At 37.7% G+C, this 21,815-nt stretch overlaps 1 protein-coding gene across 1 annotated transcript in view; it reads right to left on the minus strand.

Moving 5' to 3' along the window:
• The window catches only part of GABA-B-R3 (gamma-aminobutyric acid type B receptor subunit 3), a 138,364-nt gene that overhangs the window by 6,492 nt on the left and 110,057 nt on the right, over positions 1–21,815 (minus strand). The window contains exons 4-13 of the mRNA XM_089731783.1: positions 21,330–21,473; positions 17,428–17,540; positions 16,281–16,443; positions 10,603–10,668; positions 6,787–6,963; positions 5,181–5,429; positions 4,516–4,576; positions 3,438–3,666; positions 2,140–2,275; positions 379–467 (exon numbers count right to left, since the gene is read on the minus strand). Coding sequence (XP_089587909.1) covers positions 379–467; positions 2,140–2,275; positions 3,438–3,666; positions 4,516–4,576; positions 5,181–5,429; positions 6,787–6,963; positions 10,603–10,668; positions 16,281–16,443; positions 17,428–17,540; positions 21,330–21,473 — 1,427 coding nt within the window. The remainder of the gene's footprint in view (positions 1–378; positions 468–2,139; positions 2,276–3,437; positions 3,667–4,515; positions 4,577–5,180; positions 5,430–6,786; positions 6,964–10,602; positions 10,669–16,280; positions 16,444–17,427; positions 17,541–21,329; positions 21,474–21,815) is intronic.

Consider the following 21,815-nt stretch of genomic DNA (forward strand, 5'->3'; position numbering starts at 1 on the left):
TATTATTGGCTAAGATTTTTCAATTAAATTTAAAAAATTTCAGAAATCCAATTACAATACCATTGGTATCATAGGGTTGCCAACTGTGTTATTTGTTCCGAAAATGTTTTAGGGCGTTTTTGATGTTTTAAAGAAGTAGCGATGAGAAGGGGTTTTAAAACATGTTGTTATGATTATTTGATTTACTTGAACATTATAATAAAAATACCACATAACATTTTGTTAAGCTGGACTAAATATACCTATTACTTAGATATCTTTTATTTTACGAATAAATATGCTTATTCGCTTATGATGTCTTTGTTGTGCGTATGAGGCATTGGTACTGATCAGATTTCATAAGCAACAGTAAAACTACTTTCTATAGTTAAATTTTACCTTACAAATATACGATGGACTCTGTACGTTTTGGCAAACATTGAACCGAAGGCCAATGAAAAACCAGCCGACAGAATGTACACTCTACCCTGGAAAATACAATTTTTACACGCTTTATTGAAACGAAGTTCCTTACGGCAGGCTTGGAGGGGACAGGGATTTTGCTGCGCGATCGAACTGAAAAAAATGTGATAATAAAACCGTAAGAAAAAATCCGTGGAAAAAAGTGCGTGGAATAAAACCGTTAAATGAGACGTGCGCAGGCGCGACTGTCGTATACACAAGCGAGTAGTGTATAACACCTTTCTCTTTTTCCCTCTTTCTTTTCGTTCTCTCATCCCTTCTCTCTCTATTTTGTAATTATTTCTATTTCTATGTAATTTTATGTTGTCAAACAAAAATAAAGAGACATATTTTGTTATTTTAATTGATAATTTGAATTACGATTTTATTTTTATTTTACGTAATTTATTATTTCCTAAAATACTGAATTTCCTAAATACTTTCCTGTACTTAAATAAAAACTAATCAGCAAAATTTAAGAGAAAAATCAAGAAAACCAACATAAAATTGACCACGATTTTTTTTTGCAAATTGTGTCGATTCTACATTAGCCGAAGGAACTTCGTTCCTACCTGGTGTCCCACGACACCACATTTACTTTATTAGCTTCACTTGTATGTATGTTTGTATGTTTGTTTAGGGATCACAAATGTCCCCATAGCATCTAATAATTACCAGATGATGACCGAGCTTTGCTCGATTTTTGTTTTGATAACGCCATCTTATTGTGTCTTTAAAGCGGTTAGTTACCCTCAATTAAGAAAAATAGTATTATTATTCGCCAATAGATGTCGGGAAGAGTTGATTATTTAAAACACGAATAAAACAACATTTTCTGAAAATAAATCGTTTATCGCCCCCGAAATCCCTGTATAATCAATTTTATGAAAATCGTTGGAGCAGTTTCCGAGATTCAGATTATATAAGTATATATACAAGAATTGCTCGTTTAAAGGTATAAGATATGCATGCGTTAGCGGTAATTATATTGTAATGATGCTACGCCAGTCTCGGGATTGTCGGACTGTCGATAGCACGTTAGGTTGTAATCCCAATACACGTTAGTCACTTAACTGAACACGTGTCTTATTATTCCTTGCCCGATATAGAGACTCAACATTTGTAACTGACTCCTTTAGACGCGGGTTTTGACCCACCTTATACGGCCAGATTTCATTCAATCTTTGTAGATGTAGAAACTTTGTAAATATCGAGGACCGATGGCAATACACTAATTTGATAAAATTATTCCATTATTCAATTTGAAAAATAAGATTTTTGCCAATTTATATAATTTTTATCTATAGTCGATAAGGCAGGAATTGATGTTAAAGTAGGTACTTAATAGTTTTAAAAATACGCTTTTATAGAAAATTTAACTAAAAAATGAAAAATAAATAATAGTTTAAAAAAACTAAAAAACACGCTTTACACAAAATTCAACTAAAAATAGTAAATAAATTTTAATAAATTTAAATTTAAAATAGTGTAAAAAAATATATAAAAATTTTATTTAAAAAAAACCGTTTTTTTTATTAATTTTAATTACTACTAATTAACAACTAATTAACATTATTATTAATTATCATCTATATCATATCATATATAATTCATATCATATCATAATATCAAAATCAATAATATCATATCATATATAATTATTAATTAACATCTATCTCATCTTCTCTTAATACTTACAGTACACATGGCAGAAAAGGGCACGTATGATGGTAAAGTGGCATTGTCGACGCCCAACAACGCAACAGCAGTATACACTAGCACACAACCAATCAGAGTCATGTTGTTCAGTCTCGGAGATGAGAGTTTTATTGATCTGAAAAAGATTTATCAAGAGCTTTAAAGCTATATCCGAAAGCTCCGCATATTTCAGTGGTGATATCACGGAGCACCTTGTGTTACCAGCGCTTATAGGCAGTACAACATACGGATATCATTGGATTGAATTCGTCGTGGCCTAAAGGATAAGACGTCCGGTGCATTCGTATCTAGCGAGGCGCCGGTGTTTGAATCCCGCAGGCGGGTACCAATTTTTCTGATGAAATACGTACTTGACAAATGTCCACGATTGACTTCCACGGTGAAGGAATAACATCGTGTGATAAAAAATCAAACCCGCAAAATTATAATTTGCGTAATTACTGGCGGTAGGACCTCTTGTGAGTCTGCACTGGTAGGTACCACCACCTTGCCTATTTCAGCCGTGAAACAGTATTGCGTTTCGGTTTGAAGGGTGGGGTAGCCGTTGTAACTATACTGAAATTTTAGAACTTATATCTCAAGGTGGGTGACTTATTTACGTTGTAGATGTCTATGGGCTCTAGTAACCACTTAACACCAGGTAGGCTGCGAGCTCGCCCACTCATCAATGCTTAAAAAAAAACATATTACGAATCCAAAACGTTTTGTGAAAACATAATGCTGCGAATCTGCTCCATTGGTACGTGGTGCAGTGATAAAATAGAATGTCAGGATTATCTTAAATTATTTCTGAGAGCATTTGTGTTTCAAGATAGGCTTTACGTTGTAGTGGTAGGCATAATCCAAAAAAAAAGATGTGTGGTGTCGTGGGACACCGGATAGAAATGAAGTTCCTTATTATAAAAATATTAATTTTAAGTTCTATTCGAGGTATAAAGAAAATAGAACTGGAGGATTCGCAACAACCCACGGTCATTCGGTAACGTGCGAACTTATTGTGGTACACTTTTTTCATGATTGTTTGCATAAGAGTTAGTTAAGTGCAAACTAACGCTCTGAGACCGTGGTCAATGAATGATAAAAAATATGTATTTTTTTTACGTTATTACAAACTTAAGTCGTACATTGTGTACATTACTAATTTGTACGTTATTACAAAGTTAAGTCGTGCACCGTGTGAATTACTAATAAACATCTTACGTCACGGACGTTTTTTCCCGGTTAGGGTACCCCTCCGCATCGTCCCATAAGGAACTTCGTTCAAAAAAAAAACATACCTTCTTTTACTGTAGTGTAAATTAAAGACCAGAAATGCCAGTGCAAGAGCCACGCCAGCCGCTGCCAATGTAGCCACTGCCAGTCTAGCGGGAGCCCACACGGAATCGACTCTTAGAACGAGTACCCGTCTGGCCGCGGGTATGCCACCAGCCCATTGTGGCTTGGCGCAGTCAGTACACGAGATTTCTCTGCCATGGGTGTATAATGCAACGGTTTTTGGACGACCACCTAAAGAGGGATTCACTCACTGTAGATACTTAATGACCTTCATAAAACAACATGGACAAACACATGTTCATATACTGAAATGGTTACGGATTAGAATTACTATTTTGATTAGAACCGCCATACTAGTTCATTTACTGAGCCTTTCGCCTTATGGCGCTGTTTTTCACGTATTGAAATGCATATTCAAGTTTAATTGATTTATCTTCTTCTTTGTCTCCACTTTATCCCACTAGGTGGGGTCGGCACAGCGAATTTTTTTATTCCATTCTCTTCTATCAGCCGTCATCTCAACAATCACACCTCTCGCTTTCATATCGTCATTCACACACTCCATCCATGTCTTCTTCGGTCGACCTCTTCACCCTCTACCTTGCACTACCATTTCCGTACATCTCCTAGTCACATCACATCTCCTCTCTACGCAACACATGTCCATACCACGCTAACCATCCGCTCTTTAATGAAGTTTAAGTAATTTATATTATAATTAAATGTCATCATACCGTCCTTGTTAAATGTTAAAGTAAACTCTACTAATTTTTCCCAAACGCCACAGTCTTGAATTGAAACAGTAGACCAAACTCAGCATACTAGTTTTGGCTTAAAGTTGAAGCTCTCATATTTCCCAAATCGTATACATTCCCTTTAATCTATACAGACCCTAACGTACCAGGGAATTCGTCATTTACTTGCTAATAGCTGCTAATAGCTGCTTGCTAGTAGCTTCTTGGTCCTTCATACGTTACTACTTTTTGGGGAGAACCATAACGTTAATTTATTGATGTTGAAACTGTTAATGACAATAAAAAGTTATAAAAATATTTGAGTTTTTCGGTTCAAAATATATACCTTGAATTTGATAAAACGCTGATGTACCGATTCTATCTGCGCCATTGAACGAAACAGGTCCCTGGAATAAGAAAAAACGCTTATTTATTTCGAACCTAATTTTCGAGAATACTAATTTCCAGCTCCTTTGTGGGTGTAAATATATGGTATAGTAAGGATAAGAATCAACATCTTGAATAAGCAATGGTTACCCAAACCTATGGCTATAAGTTCTTTATTATTTTATTACATTGATGGATAAACGAACTCACGGGCCACTTGATGTGGTATCACAACGTAAATACCATCATCCACTTCAAGACATTGGGACAAGTCTTAATTGGACTGTAGAATGGCTGGGTAGGATAATAATACCTTTCCCTTACCAATATATGGAGGTTAACGACCGTAGTATACTGGTATAATAACTCAGAGAGAGCTGCTGTCCGTTCATTGATTAACTTACCTTTCTGTAACACCCACGGGAAGAGACAGGGTGGGGTCATCCTAGGCTACAACGACTAGTTTTTGTATGCTAAAATTAACCTCCTGCTGAATATCTTGTTGCTGGAAATCATTCTTACAATGATTCGCACTTTAAGGTAATGGAACACTATTTTTACTGATATTGAACATTGAATAGTCCCGAATTAGTATTGGGACAGAGCGCCAGATGTCATACTTACCGAAACACCCAAAAAACTCAAACTCTCCAACTGATTGAGGAAGTCTTCGGCCATGTCCTTCCGGTCGTAGTCGAAATGGTCAAGGGCCAGTTTATTGTTCGTAGGCGTTCCATTGATACCCTGACTCCATTGCTGTTCAGCTCTGCTTAGTGCTAGTGCTATGACCCAGACTGCGTCGTAGGTTTGTGGGGCGTACGGAGAGACTGGTACTCCCACGGCTTCCATCTCACGGTGAAACATTTGGTTTGTCTAAAAAAAAAGATGTGTGGTGTCGTGGGACACCGGATAGGAAAGAAATTTCTTATTATAAAAATATTAATTTTAAGTTCTATTCGAGGTATAAAGAAAATAAAACTGGAGGTTTCGCAACAACCCACGATCATTTGGTAACGTGCGAACTTATCGTGGTACACTTCATTCACGGTTGTTTGCATAAGAGTTAGTGTATTGCGCAAACGAACGCTCTGAGATCGTGGTCAATGAATGATAAAAATATGTTCTTGTTTGTACGTTATTACAAAGTTTAGTAGAACACTGTGTGCATTACTAACAAAAATCTTACGTTACGGACGTTTTATCCCGGTTAGGGTACCCCTCCGCATCGTCCCATAAGGAACTTCGTCGGAACCAAAAATTTTTAGACGAATTTATTATTTAATTTCTGCAACTGGTAAAATCACGGTCGACTTGAATTTGTGGAAAAGTCTTATGCAATGCATTTCCTAATCTAGGTCATTTGTATTAAAACCTCATTTAGATTAAACATTATTCTAAATATAAAATACCTTTGAATCATCCATAAAGAAGAAGGTTCCTACACAAGACGGTACTTATAAATAATACATTATCACGTGTTACAAGTGAATGGAATAATTTAGGTTAAATTTCTGGCCGAGAAATATGAACATAACGTGGAAAATTTCGACTTTCTTACGTTATTTCTTGTTTGCGTTGAGTTTTACTCGCAAAACTTATCATTTTAAGCATTTTTTTATTTAATGGAGATTAATTAATGTTTTAGTTATTTTCCTCTGCTTGTCAGATGTTAAATGGTAACGATCAACAACAGAACGACGGAAAAGTGGACAAGAACAGAGTAAAGTTCAGTGATTCGTATTAAGAAAGGCCGTCTTTAGCTGTGGACAGAACTGATATGTAAATATTCGTTACAAATGAGATATTTGCTTTTTTCCTATTGCCCTTGTCGGCAGACGAGCATACGGCCCACCTGATGGTGAGTGGTTAGCGTCGCCCATAGACTTCAGCAATGACAGGGGCAGAGCCAAGCCCTGCTGTTTTGTTCTTGAGACACAAGAATATCCAAGTGGATTTGACTTTTAATCTAAAGTGACATCAGCCTGTCTTATTAATCCAAGCCCGATACATTTTTCTACTCAGCTCTCCACAGTGATATTTAGGCAAATTTTATACCAATTTTCCAACACATGTCTCTCTCTGGTAACACCTTAAAATCATCTGAACTATAAAGCAAAGTACTTAAATTTATATTAGCTAATCAAAAACAAAGAGAACTCGGAAGATATAGCAATTTTCCAAAATCATCATACCCACATATTAAAAAAAATACTTATCATGTACAACTCACCAACCCAGAGAATGAAGCCACGTCTCCCACGATTCCTCTATAAGCTGTGACTGTGACGAGGCCTTCTAAGGCCCTGGCCAGTTGAGACCTGGCGCAAGGCGCGGTACCTCTAATGCGAGGCGGCATGCCGGCAACAAGCCAGGCATATTCCGCTCCAAACATCCCCAACCGGAATGCCTATAAAAGAATTATTTCCATTACTTATTTATTACGTATCTATTGTTACGCGCTGGGGTTCGATATAAATAAAATTACACCGAAGTATAAGCTAAAAACTGTATACAACACTTTTTTTTTTTTTTTTTTTTTCAGTAGGAAATCGCCGGACTTCCGCCCTCCACTAGGGATAGAGGGCGGAGCATGTCAGAGTCGAACTGACTAAAACTTCCTGTCGCTCAACAACCAACGTCCAAACCTCGCATGAGACAGAACTCATGAAGAGACAAAGGGGGGAAAGTGAAGCGTTTAGTGCGGAGCACATCTCTCCCATCACCCTCCCCCTCGGGACGCCGGGCCGGCGGTCGTCGGCGCCACGACCACCAGCCCTCTCGGTGTATACAACACTTAGAACACTTCACAAACACTTTAAAACTCTCAATTCGCTTCTTCCGCTTCGCTTCAGGTGATCCGTTCGCTGTTTCGCTTCCAGTAGTTCGATTACTAACTGACTGCGTGCGATCCCTGCAGCGCTTTTATAGTCGATATCACATCACTAGAATTATTGAGAATATTTCACACATCTTTAGTATTGTGTTTCCGCTATCGGACAATAGATGGCGTTTTACTTCGCGAGCGTTCTAGGTGCTACTAGATCCTTCGATATTCGTTCGACTATTCGCGATAGATGGCGTTACTCTTACCGGCGTAACACTATTTATCTTGACTACTAAACCTTTAAGATAACTCGTGTCTAACATCTAAAGCAATATCTGCTGTCACATACCCAATAAGTAACTTATAAAATGGGTCCATGATGCGACCACGATAAGATTGCTACGCGTGGAAAATAAGTGTCTTTGGCTCTCATACAATTTCAAATAAGCACGGAAGTTAATCTATGCGAGTTTTTAAATATAAATAATTATAATTATCCAATGATGAAAGGTTATTTGGTTTAAGTGACATTTCGCTTAATACTTTATTTTTATTTTTTATTGCTTAGATTCGTGGATGAGATCACAGCCCACCTGGTTCTAAGTGGTTACTGGAGCCCATAGACATCTACATCGAGATATAAGTTCTAAGGTCTCAGTATAGTTACAATGGCTGCCCCACCCTTCAAACCGAAACTCATAACTGCTTCACGGCAGAAATATGCAGGGTGGTGGTATACTACTACTACTACTGAGCTGGCGGTATGACCCCGAAGTGGGTGTTAGCCTCCGACAATAAACTTTGCCATTCATCCTGGCGCTGCGAAACACTTTGCCAGTCCGACACTCGGAGCTCCCGTAAATTTCCTTCCACAGCGTCAGACCAGCGGTACTTGGGCCTCCCTACGGGGCGGCGTCCCTCCGGTACACCCGTGTACACCCGTTTCACAGCCCGATCCTGCTCCATACGTACTACATGTCCGAGCCATCCGAGCCTCCGTGCCTTCATCTCCCCCAGAATATTTGGCTCACCAAAAAGCCTCTCCACATCCTTATTTTTCCGGACGTGCCAAGAACCGTCTTCTTTCCGAACTGGTCCTAGTATTTTTCTCAATACTTTTCGCTCCGTCACGAGAAGTTTTGCCTCTTCTTTCTGTGTAAGCGTCCATGCTTCGCATCCATACAATAGGATCGGTCTGACTACAGTCTTGTATATCCGAATCTTAGTGCGCCTGCTTAGTAGCTTCGAAGAGAGAACCGGGTGAAGAGAGAAGTGGTGCTATGCGACATTTATTTTAAAGGTGCGTTTTATTTGGTATTAGCATCAACGGTTCGATGTTTTTAATTGAACTTCAATTAAGTTCCCTTCATTCAAATATCTGCAGTTTTTTTTTTGTTATGATATTTTTTCCAAATTTTAAACTTTCAATGGCTGTTCTGTAAATATGCAAAAATGAATGTAAAACTGAAACTTAAAAACTGTTCCGTCATTTTAATTGTTGAATCGTTCTGTAAATGAAAATATGTAAAACTTCACAAGATTGCGTAATCCCGAAAATTGTCTTTTTAAATGTAAAATTGGAACAGCGTGTTGTAAGTGCGCTCGGCATTTTCGCTCGAGAAATAAGCTTCTAATATCCGAATACGGGGCTCTATACCCCGGTGACGCAGATAAGGTAATATTGTAACCAACGGAGAATAAATTCGCTTGAATATAATATACGGTAAATCGTTCTAAAGATTGTATTAATGCTTTTTGTATTGCAATAATACAATTAAAGTCAATCGATGCATGTATGCATAAAAACACATGCTTGCTGAGTTTGTTTCTGCGAAAACTGTGGCTCTATTTGGAATCAGTGGTAATTTATTGTCACTTTCAATAAGAATAATCTATGACTCAGAATGTGATTCAGATTGAAATAAATGTCTACATATTTTGTAGTTTATGTATTAATACCTTTTTGACGTGATAACGTCTTATAAATCGATAAACGCAGGCTGCACGCACGGAAAAGTGTCACGTTCCGCCTGAGCCTTAACGTGCAAGTGACAGCGCGGAACGAGCTATAGAGAGAGACACGATCGGCCCGATCGTTGGCTTGTGACACATTTATCTTTCTGCTCGCGTGACGTCAGAGCTAGCAGTTCGAATAGTTTTGCTACTGACGTCTTCACGTAATAAAAAAAAGTCTGTAAAGTCCGTAAACCGACTTTACAGACAACCAATATATTTTTTTGTTGTAAAATACAATTGAAAATTCGACCTCACATCTCAAGGTGAGTAGTAGTATAGAAGTAGGAGTGTTCACGTTGCGATTTCTACGATGCACGCAATCAACAAATCCTTCACGGCCATGCGATACGCCTCACCACAAGAAACTCAGTAGGTTTCTCCGATACGCTACGGTACAATGACTAAAATCTGCACCCCACTAGCAGCAGGTTTAGAGACCCCGGTAACCGTACTCGTCGAACTCGGCAAAGAGCTCGACGTGCAACCTAACCTAAACATCAGCCCTCTGAGTTTCTCGCCGGATCTTTCAGCGGGTCGCGATTCCGATCCGGTAGTAGAATCATTCGCGAAGCAGTTACTCTTGAGTTGTTAGGTCTCCTTTGGAGGCGCTCGGGTAGCTGTTAGCAAATCCACCTCTCCTGGCTAAGCCCTTGCTCGCCCACCTGCCCTGGTAAAACTGGAAAGACCTCCGGGCCACCAATAATCTTTCAAACATTAGAAAGAAACTGGTAAGCCGAGAGCATGGCTGCCTATCTTACGAAGCATTAGAATATTTAAAGTTCAAAAACACCATTGAAATTATTTCTGAAGCTAATCTGTAGATGGATACATAGCATTGATTAGAATGAAGAAACTTAAATAGCAACTAGAAACAACATTGCTGAATAGTGCGACGGAGTATCGCTAGTATATATAGGTACATACATTATTTACTTAGAGATGTTGAAGTTATTCAAATAAATTTCCGAACAAAAACAAAACATTAAGTTACACACAGCTTTGAAGTTTTAATTGGTCGATATCGTCACTCGACACTCACGTCATTACCCACGGAGTTTCTCGCCGGATCTTCTCAGTGGGTCGCTATTTCGATCCACAACTCTATTCAGCGAAGCACTTAGGGCCGGTGTTAGCAATTCTATCAGGTTGAGCCCGTGAGCTCACCTACCGGTACATAGGTGATCAGGTAAGGAAAAAAAAACTCACCTCGCAAAATATTTTCGGTATCATCTCCTGAGAAAAGCTTCCGATTATAATTCTTGTATCTAGTTCCTGAAATACAAAAATAATTATTTATTTATTTCAATGATTCTATGTACACATGCGGATTGGATTCTGTAAAAAAAAATGATTCAAATTTAATTGATTTTAATAAAAACCTTTTTGCACATAGAACATAATGTTTAACGACAAACATTCATAGGTTGCATTGCAAAATGCGAGATTTTGTTGTAAGCTCTAAAAGCACTGGGCAAGTAAACACAAGTTGAAAACTTAGTTGACAGGTCCAAAGCAAGCGAGCTTCTGAAACTTTGCGTTCTTTTTAATTAAAGTTTCTAATTATGTTTTTGCCCAGTCTTGGCTTTAGGATCTTCAGCATAGTAAGTATTTAAATAGCACGCTTTTATTGTACGACCACCAGTGATTATGGAGATAATAGCCGGATATAACGACGGCCGTCTGGTGTAGTGGTAAGTGACATGGTCACTACACCAGGGGGGTCGCGGGTTCGAATCCCGCCAAGGGAGGATATTTGTATGATAAATATAAATGTCTTTTCCAGGGTTATGGATGTATATTAAATAAAAATTAACGTGGCGTAATTGTTAGTAAATATTTATTTATTATTAAAAAAAAAAAAAAAAAAAAAAAAGAAGGGAAGAATAGCGTGTTTAAACCTTGTTAGAGATTAGCAGTTGGTCCATCTGACGACAGACTAACGATGATGATTCATAGAAGTTGGTGAAGAAATGTTAGGAGAGCTGGTATTCAGGATTTTACACGACCAGTTAGACCACAGATTCTTTGGGAATGTAAGACAACAAGAGCATCTCAAGCCATTCGCATTGTAACATCTATCGCTAATTCAACACTATAAAACTTGCAAAGATCTTTTTATATTGTTGATTGTTTGAATAAAAGTTATTGGTCGGTTATTGTTGTACTTATTCTAATGATAGTCTAGAAGTGATCTAGATCTAGATAGACCGCCTATTGTCCTTTTGTGTTTTCATTGTGTTTGTGAGGTAATCTTCTTCGATCGCAATGATATATACTAGTGTTCGCTTAGTTGTTGATGTTAGATTATATATCTACTGATACTTATTTAGATTTATTTCACTTTTTATTTAATTCTATTTTATTTTGTTATTTAAGTTTTTTTTTGAAAGCACGGGAGAGCGACTATTCCAATTTTGCTCTTTAATATGGCTCGTTATGTATTATATTATAAACATGTCTCGGGTGAGGACTTTCCCAGCCGACTTTTGGATGCGGGTTGTTGGGTGACAGTGGCTTTAGTCACTTCAACTATAACATTTATATTTTATTTATTTATTTTTTATTGCTTAGATGGGTGGACGAGCTCACAGGCCACCTGGTGTTAAGTGGTTACAGGAGCCCATAGACATCTATCTACAACGTAAATGAAGCGAATTCTTCATGACCCAAAAATGGTTCGTCTATAGGCAGTAAGCAAAGAAAGGCAATCGATTGACAAGCAGAGGCAAGAAGGTACAGAATCTATTTATCTTTGCTTATTTCTATGCAGATTCTACTCTAAAGTACATTGCCGAGGAAAACTTTGTGGAAGAAAAGTTTGAATTTTCTTTAAGTTTATAATGAGAGCTTTGCTTTCTAGTCTCTCTAGGCGAAGTGAAGCTTCGACGTTGAAACTTTAGTTTTATATTTCAGTTCTGTTAGCTTATGAAGTATAGAATGAATCTGTGATATGTATTAACCGATTTCAAGTGAAATCCAAAAAGCGATATTAATCCAATTCGTAGATTCCATCTCATGTATCGACTGATTTATTACTATGTCCAATGGAAGATACTCAATTTTGTTAGTTAATATTGGTGCCAAAACATTTGACCAAAATATTACTATCGAATTTGAAAGATAATTCAAGAATTTAGAAAATTTATGTATTTGGAAGAAATTATTTTTACTGAAAGAACATAAATATAGGCAAACCCAGGGCGAGGCAGTGTGAGTGGAACTGTTTACTATTGAGTACACAAGCTGTAGATTGCTGTTTCAAACTAAAATCTCGGCGGGTTGTGGTCCCGATACTGGCAGATGAACTCGCAAAGCAACTGATCTTTAGCTATTAGACCTTCTTTGGAGAATTTGGGGCCCAAAACACGTCATCTCGGATCCTCCCGATCCATAAACGGTGCTTCTAGGTACCTCAAGCACCGGTCATCGTTCTCGTCGAATCCGCCGCTTGCGACGAAGGGCTCGACGAGTAAATTAACCCTCAGACACAGCCCACTGAGTTTCTCGCCGGATCTTCTCAGTGGGTCACGTTTCCGACCTGGTGGTAGATTCTGCGAAGCACGGCTCTTGCTAGGGTTCGTGTTAGCAACGTCATCAGGTTTGAGCCCCGTGAGCTCACCTACTAGTTAAGGCGACGCTGATATAGCCTCTCAAGGCTATCAGCTTAGGTAGGAAAAAAAATGTCTATGGGCTCCAGTAACCACTTAACACCAGGTGGGCTGTAAGCTCGTCCACCCATGTAAGCAATAAAAAAAACTTACTTTGTTTAATTGATATTGGAGAATGTCTTCAAAGAATATTACTTCAATATATTATGTTTTAGTAAGATTTGTATATTTCATTACAGCAACTTCTAAAATGCGCAGTTTAAATCAGAACGTGTATTAGAACACAATACATATTCGTGTTGTTTCAGTTAATTACACGTAACCCACCCTTACGATTCCACTTGATATATGATGTACATATATGTACGTGAGTTCTGATTAGATTTCACCATTTCTACTACTCCCGAAAACAATTTCTTATTGCTGATTAAATTCTGTTCATTATAACAATAGGTTAAGTGTTGTTTTTATTATATTTTATAGCTTAGATGGGTGGACGAGCTCACAGTCCATCTGGTGTTAAGTGGTCACTGGAGCCCATAGACATCTATAACGTAAATGCGCCACCCACCTTGAGGTATAAGTTCTAAGGTCTCAAGTATAGTTACAACAGCTGCCCCGCCCTTCAAACCGAAAGGCATTACTGCTTCACGGCAGAAATAAGCAGGGTGGTGGTACCTACCCGCGCGGACTCACAAGAGGTCCTACCACCAGTGAACCTTCCCCCGCCACCCCACTGCCAGAGACAAGAATAGATGTAGAAAGATCGTGCGTGCGAAGGTGATAAAAAAGGGTTGTCACGACCCTCAGCAATGAGTCCTCAGCAATGAGTGAATCCTTTTTTTTTCTACCTATGCTGATAAAAGCCTTGAGAGGCTATTTCAGCTTCGCCCTAACATGTGAGCTCACGGGGCTCAAACCGGAGTGTTGCTAACACTGACTCTAGCGAGAGCAGTGCTTCGCAGAATACACCACCGGATCGGAAGCGCGACCCACTGAGAAGATCCGGCGAGAAACTCAGTGGGCTGTGTCTATGGGTTAATTTGCTCGTCGAGCCCTTCGTCGCAAGTGACGAGTTCGACGAGAACGGTGACCGCATCAGAAACGAATCGATATTTTCAAATCGACATGACGTAATCGTAAAAAACAAAAGTCGTAAAAATAAAATACAAAATAATGAGCTCGTAATTAAAGCATATACACATACATAATAAATACAAAATAGTTAATAGACCGCAGTACACGTAATGTATCCTTGTTATTTATAATTAACCCGGACGAAATTCGGTGTTTATAAATTCGCAAGCGTGTGTGGTTTCGTTCGTACAAAACAGAACTACATTCTCTTACATTAGTTCATTGAACCATACAAAACAATATATAATGAAAAATCAATGAACGTAAATATTTATTTGTCCGTGTACTTTCTTTTATGTTTACGATATTAAAGTTCTTGGCTCTTGATATTTTTGTGTTTTTATTGAAGATGTGTGTTAATTAGGTCTGCATTTGTTGTGACTTTGGAATGGATTGGAAGCAATAATAAAAAATATACATACACGGGCAGACGACCTCACCGCTTGGTAATAAGATAAATATATTCCAAAACAAATTAATATACACTAAAAACAATAATCATCGAAATCGGTTGGCGTGATATTGAGTAATTGAGTTATTCATCTATTTGTCGCGCACGTACATAATGCAAATTTAAGACTTATATGGTTTTCTCATGGATACCATTATCAGAACTCGACTAAATTGAAATGGGACTACACAGGAAGTGTCAGCTTTCTAATAAAAAAAGAACCATCAAAATCGATTCACCCAGTCAAAAGTTATGAGGTAACAAACATAAAAAAATACAGTCGAATTAAGAACCTCCTCCTTTTTTAAAGTCGGTTAAAATTACATTATAGCTTACGTGTAAATTGTATGCATAAATTTCCTACCCACCAAGCTACTACGGGTTAAGCCAAACATACATCGTTGAGTTCATCGCTAATTGCATAAAAACATCGATTTCTTAAAACTAGTCAAAAGCCACCTATTGTGTATAATTATACTTGTAAGTATTGGTTCTGTAACAGAAGCCTTCCTGATGTTCCAACAGCTGTAGTAAAATTCATTGCAATCATGCGAATGGCATTGGAATTTAATAATATTGATAGGGGAGAGAACATATTATTATGTACACTTTTATTTATCGTATGTCAAATTATCCAAATTCAAATATTTGGATTTTTTTTCTTATATTCTATTTAGCGACCTTAGCGATGAACTTTAGTCTTGTATTCTATTTAGTGATGCTAGGGATTTTTTGAAGAAAAAAAAATTGTATTATTTTTTTTAACACTATATCTCGTTAATATCTAATTGTTAAGTAAAATAACAAAAAGGTAATCTGTTGACAAACATACAAGGAAATGGCATTGAAATGTTTGTCTATTCCTAATTTAGATAACCTATACATACTTTTTGGCGGGATCGCGAGGAGCGAAGTTGTGTGAATTGTTTTATTTAATTTTCGTCTATTTAGTATTTCTTCAGGTTTAAATGTGTAATAACGGAATTAATAACCATTAATAATGGTTAATAAATCATTATTAACTGTTTAATATCTGTAAAAGTGCACAAATGTGGGAAAATGAAACAAAGCCGCTGGATGTATGTAGGTTCTCGGGATTGTCTAAAAAGTTCATTGAAAAGGTCTCAGTAAAGAACCAACATTCTCCAACATAATACTGAGATTATATTTCATCCCTTATCATCTCATTTCATTGAATTTCATGCCAATTGATTAATGTTCTAAATTAATCAACTTCATTTCATTTCACTCCTTAAATGTTTTCATTAAAAAAAAATTTTGTCTGTATGGCATGATTGACACCATTGCCTTCCCAGTTGGAAAAATAGAACTACAACTATAACCTTTAGATAAGCGGGTACAATTGATACCAATGTATTAATATACCGAAGATACCAAATTACTTCGTATTTACTTCGTATTTACATCGAATGGTATTATACAGGCTTCTTATTATATCCAGTTTCAGAGTAAACTCGAATATAACTTAAAATTAATATGTGTCCCACGACACCACATCTATTTTTTATTGCTCTTGTGATCTTAGAGGAGGTTCATCTGAAGAGGAGCAGTGAGCGTCACATGTAAATACACATGACGTCACATAAAAATCACGCTTGCCAGGCCGCTACCTATTGAGACACTATTGAGGCTGACTCACGTCTCACATCAGTTTGACATCAACATACCTTTAACTGTTGCAGTTGCTCCTTGAAGTCCGACTCCGCGAAGGTGATGGAGGCGGCACAGGTGATATTGGCGGCTTCTAGTTGCGTGACCAGCTCGTTCACGGCCAGCGAGTAAACCTCCTCGTTCTGCGAGAAAGCCGTCACCGTGTCCCATCCGAATTGTCTGGATAAAAAGTATTGTGTTTAGTCTATTCAAACATACCGATGATTAGGATGACTTAACCAAAAAATTAAGGTAGTTGTGGTGAAGCTTTTGGGCCTACTTTGTTATACATTGCGGGCTCATGAAACGCTAATCTGAAACGGTAAATAATTAAATAATTTTTTGCTGTTAACCAAAAAGTTTTGTTGTTTTGGTGGAAATTAAATGAGAGAAGTCATGTTTTGAATTTTTTGCAACTGTGTTTTGATCGGTTTTTTTATTTGTTTTATCTTAGCGGACGGGCCCGCGGTACCTCACGGTACCTGATGTTCAGTGGTACCCAGATCCCAAAGCCATCGTCCCAGTATTAATGCCACCATCCACTCTTAAACTTGAAGTTCAAGAACTCTCAATTATCATAGCTGGTGTTTCGTCTTTTAAAGCGGAACGTATAAGTGAAGGAGAAACATACCCCACCACTAGTAAAATATTTTATATGTATCAGGGATGGCCAACCGGTCGATCGCGCTGCGAAATATTTCTAAAAGCAAGGTAATTCTCAAGTCTAGATTTTCGGACAATGGTTTCCAAAATCAGCATTTCTCTACTTAAAAAGATCTCGCTTGACAGACTCACATACATTGGATTCTTTAAGGTTGGCAATTTCCAAATACCAACCTAATTTTGAAAAACTAGCGCAAGATGCTCAGGCGCAATGCTCACGCTGAGAAGTAGTTGCTAAGATTAAAATTCAGTTTTAAGTTAAGCATTTTAATAAAATTAAACATACTACTTATTTGTTTACTGAGTTCTATTGTTTCATTGAATTTTAAGAAACGTCATTCGTAAATCGCAAAGCGTTTTGTCAGTAAACAGTAGATCTTGATTCTAATCAAGTCGGCCATCCCTGTTTTATAATAAGTGGATAGTAAATTATTTCAAACGTCAAAAATTATTTATTGTAATACAAAACGATTCGTGGAAACCTAGTAAACTTTGTATTACCTGATGAAAGCTATCCGTGCAGGGTTATGTGAGGAGTCAGGCGCGACGGTGCGGCAGAAGAGGGGAAATTCTGATCTATCACTCAGAGCTGGTGACGTGGAACCGAAGGACACCTGTAACAAATAAAAATGTCCCGGTATTATGACGCGCACGATCGCGGTCCAGAGTGAAAACGCAATAAATAAAGTTTATTACTCTCGTATTTATGCTTTTTTTCTCCTACCTATTATCAGCATAGAGAGCCTTGAGAGGCTATTTCAGCTTCACCCTAATATGTAGGTGAGCTCATGGGGCTCAAACCGGAAGTGTTGGTAACACTGGCCCTAGCAAGAGCAGTGCTTTGCCGAATGTACCACCGGATCGGAAACGCGACCCACTGAGAAGATCCGGCGAGAAACTCAGTGGGCTGTGTCTATGGGTTAATTCGCTCGTCGAACCCTCGCTTGCGACGAAGGGCTCGAAGGCTCGAAGGCTCGTCGTCGCAAGCGACGGGTTCGACGAGGACGGTGATCGGTGTTTATGGTACCTATTTTTTATTTTTTTATTGCTTATGTGGGTGGACGAGCAAACAGCCCACCTGGTGTTAAGTGGTTACTGAGTGGCTCCAGTAACCACTTAACTCTAGTTGGGCTGTGAGCTCGTCCACACATCTAAGTAATAAAAAAAAGCATCCTCTTTCACATAAACCAGATTCTGAATTATCAAAATCGATTCGCCTTAAAAAAGTTCTCTGGTAAACGCACATATTTTTTTATGTTGATTTGAGAACCGCCTCCTTTTTTTTAAATCGATTAAAATGAAGCATAATAATATCGTTTCGTTAAATTGCCAGGCGAGAAAATCCTCGCAGTCCACACCACTAAATTTAATAGTCGGTCCTATCAAAGCACGCAACGTTGAATTTGAATACGGCCACTAAAGTTTCGTGCTTAACGCGAGTAACAGCTTTCGTGGTACATAATGAGATTCAATCAATTAAATGGTTTGTTAATTATGATTACGTCATCAAAGCAAAATTGACGAGAAATTTAAATAAAATACTGTAAGTTATAAATAGGTTTCTTTGTCACGAAACAAAAGAAAAAATGTTATTATCATAATACTATGTTGTTTAAATATTATAATGTAAAAGCAACAGCTGTTATCTTTAAGTAAAATGTAATATACTCTAATGTAATTCTAATGTAAGTTATGCATTACAATGCAGTGGGCCGACCAAATCAAAACAAAAGTGGGGGGTTCCATAAATGAGTGTAGTAGAATTGCCTCGAACGGGGAGAGATGGCGGGACATCGTGAGACGCGTCAAGTCCGCCCCCTCCAACACTACATGACGATCACGACCACTCTGTCACGAGTGAAACGATTGAGAAGAAGGGACCAAGATTTCGACCAATATCAACATTCTAAGCCTCACTGCTGGGTCTAGGCTGGAGGTCGGATTTTTGTTCTTATCGTCCCTGCCTAAGTTTAAGCTAGTAACTTTACAGTTAGCAGCTGGTTAAGTTGCTTATTAAATTAAATTTCGGTTCCTCATAATTTTCTTATCATTATGCTGTGTTACGTGCAGGGAGAGTTTAGTTAGAGAAATAAGCAGTTTCGATATCCTTAATTTTTCAACTAGGTTTTTATGTTGTGTATATATGTCGCAGGCAATTTGTATGATTACGCCGTTTACAAACGGCATCGTCATTATAAAAACGCTCGCCGTTATGTAAAATGCCGAAGGCAAAATGATAACTCGTTAAATTGTTATAATTTCGACTGGTTAATTGTTTGTAGTTTTAGGGTGACCATAATAAAATGCAGCTTATAATAATCTGACTTTATTTCCGCAATCAGCTACTAATTAAGATTTCAAGTAAGACTAAATTATGTGCTTTGGTTTTCTTAAAGTACTTAATTAAAATATTTAAGTAACAAAACAACATTTAAATTACAAATATAATAATATACTCATGACAATAATAAAACTTCTAAGAATAATATGACACTTTCAAATAAAAAGGGTGCGTGTACTTATGTACGCGCGTAAGAAGTTATACTTTATTTTTATTAAATTAATTTCTTTTTTTTAATTAAAATTTTAATCAATTTGAAATAAAATCGATTAAACAACATCCTCAAACACGCATATTGGACATCCCTTTTCTTGACATCGTATAAATTCGGTAATTCTCGGTACGGTTCGGAAAGTTCACCTGCGGCTATATTCAGACTCGCCAAGTTACGTCGGTCGTATTGTAATGAGCGATTTAGTGGGCAACTTCATTCTGTTAATTTTGTGTCACGGTGCGCGCGCATCGTAAAATTTCACTCTCATCAATTTTTCATAACGCGCCTAAAGAAGTATAACTTCAAAAGTATAACTTGATATATACATCAAATAGAACTAAAATTTCATGTTATATCCGGAAATTTCAGTTTTACTTATTCCGAGCAATGATTAAAGGTCATTCACAATTGTTAGTTGGGGCATAAAACACGTTGTGTTCTGAATACAATACCCCGTGATGGCAAGATTGAGCCACGGACGCTTCAATTTCCGCATGCAATCACAGAGTCCCTCAACGTAACGTTTGATTGAAGGGTACCCATACAGCCGCTCTCGAATGTCGAACCTAACTTGATTACATACAAAACAAGCCACGTATTGAGATTTCTACTAAACTAGAACTTGCAAACGAATATAGAACTTCTGCTGCACATTAATAAAGTTCGAATTCGCTTCGATGCAAGGCTCAATGTTTCCGTATAACTTTTCGCTTCGGTTAGATTCAGCGTTTGTTTATACAGCATTCGCTTTCAGGCGAAGTCGATTGCGACGGTTCAAAGTTTAGATTTAATGATATGGTTTGCAAGTTTGATTGCTTTTAGTATTTTTGTTGAACGAATTCTATAGTTGAAGCTAGTTAAGTTAAGTTGCTTGTTGTTGGTTTGTTTAGTTTGGTTGTGGGTGTCGGCATTGCTGACGTCCATGGGCGTCGGTACCACTCATCGTCGGGTGAGCCGCACGCTCGTCTGCCCACAAGGGCAATAAAAAATAAGAGATATGCTGAATTTAAATTTAATTACTTTTGAGTAGGTATAGGAAAATCGATTGGTAAACGGTCGAAGTTTGTAATGGGAACCACGCTAGCAACAATTTTAGACGAGGTTGCTTTATTTGTTTAAATTACCTAAAATACTGAATTTGGCGAACACGCCGGGCTAGTGAAATTATTGTTATATATGAAGTTTTTTATAGCAACTATTAATATTAGGTATGTCTGTGGAAACAGCTACAAAGAAATAAAATCGCATTAGAATCTATTCAAAGTGTAAAAATGAGAAGTGAAAAATAAACAGATTGTACCTAGAAATAGTTCTATCAATAAAGCCCAAGACAACTGGTTGAGAAGTTAAAACTAATGGATGCTTTTATGCGAAAAGGAAGAGGCAAAGATTTTGGGTACATAAAATAGTTATTTATTGATTTTGTGTTATACGTTGTTATTAGAATTAAAATTTGTATTGTTTAAAAATGTTTTGGTAGGTAATATAAGTAACGAATTGAACGTTATTACTGATGAGAGGACATCTTGTGAGTCCAGACGGGTAGGTACCACGACCCTGCCCATTTCTACCATGAAGCACTAATGTGTTTCGGTTTGAAGGCAGCCTTTATAATGTAAACACTGAATCCTTAGTACTCTTGTTTCGAGGTCAGTGGCCGCATTTGCATTGTAGATGTCTATGGACTCCGGTAACCACTTAACACCAGGTGGGCCGTGAGCTAGTCCACCCAACTAAGCAATAAATAAAATAAAAGTTCGTGTTCTTAAAACACATCTGTACATAATGGTTCAGCGTTGTAAATTTCATCACGTCGAGTTGACTGATACGTGTAGACGGGGCCTTTACCTGTACAATGTTCCAATAGGGTACGATTTTCGCGATGCTCTCCGTGACTTCAGAACAAGCAGTCCCCAGCAGCATGACCATTCTCGACTCCCGCTCCGTGTAGAGGGCGTGAAAGAACCTATCCACGCCCACACCTGGATCGCACTGTTAAAAAAGACAAATATTTGCTGCACACGGTTAAGATTTTGAAACGGAACAATGAATAGCTCTGGCGTGTATTACACATCCGTGAAGGTTTGATTAGTTCGACTATCTCTTTCTTTTGAGGATATTAGGAGAACAGAGACGATATTTCAAGTTTCCGGGAGTCTAGAGGGAGATGCATGCACAAAGTGCTTTTCGGCCCTCTCCGGAAGCTTGCAAAGCATCAAATATGACAATTACAGTCCTACCGCAAAAAAAGTTTTAAATTTCAAATTTTTGTTATGATTTGAGACAGTAAGATTCGTAGCTGGCATAGAAGCTAGGGTAGAAGATAGGAACGAT

This window comes from Bombyx mandarina, chromosome 12, assembly GCF_030267445.1.
Source record: "Bombyx mandarina strain Sakado chromosome 12, ASM3026744v2".
NCBI classification, from domain to species: Eukaryota; Metazoa; Arthropoda; class Insecta; order Lepidoptera; family Bombycidae; genus Bombyx; species Bombyx mandarina.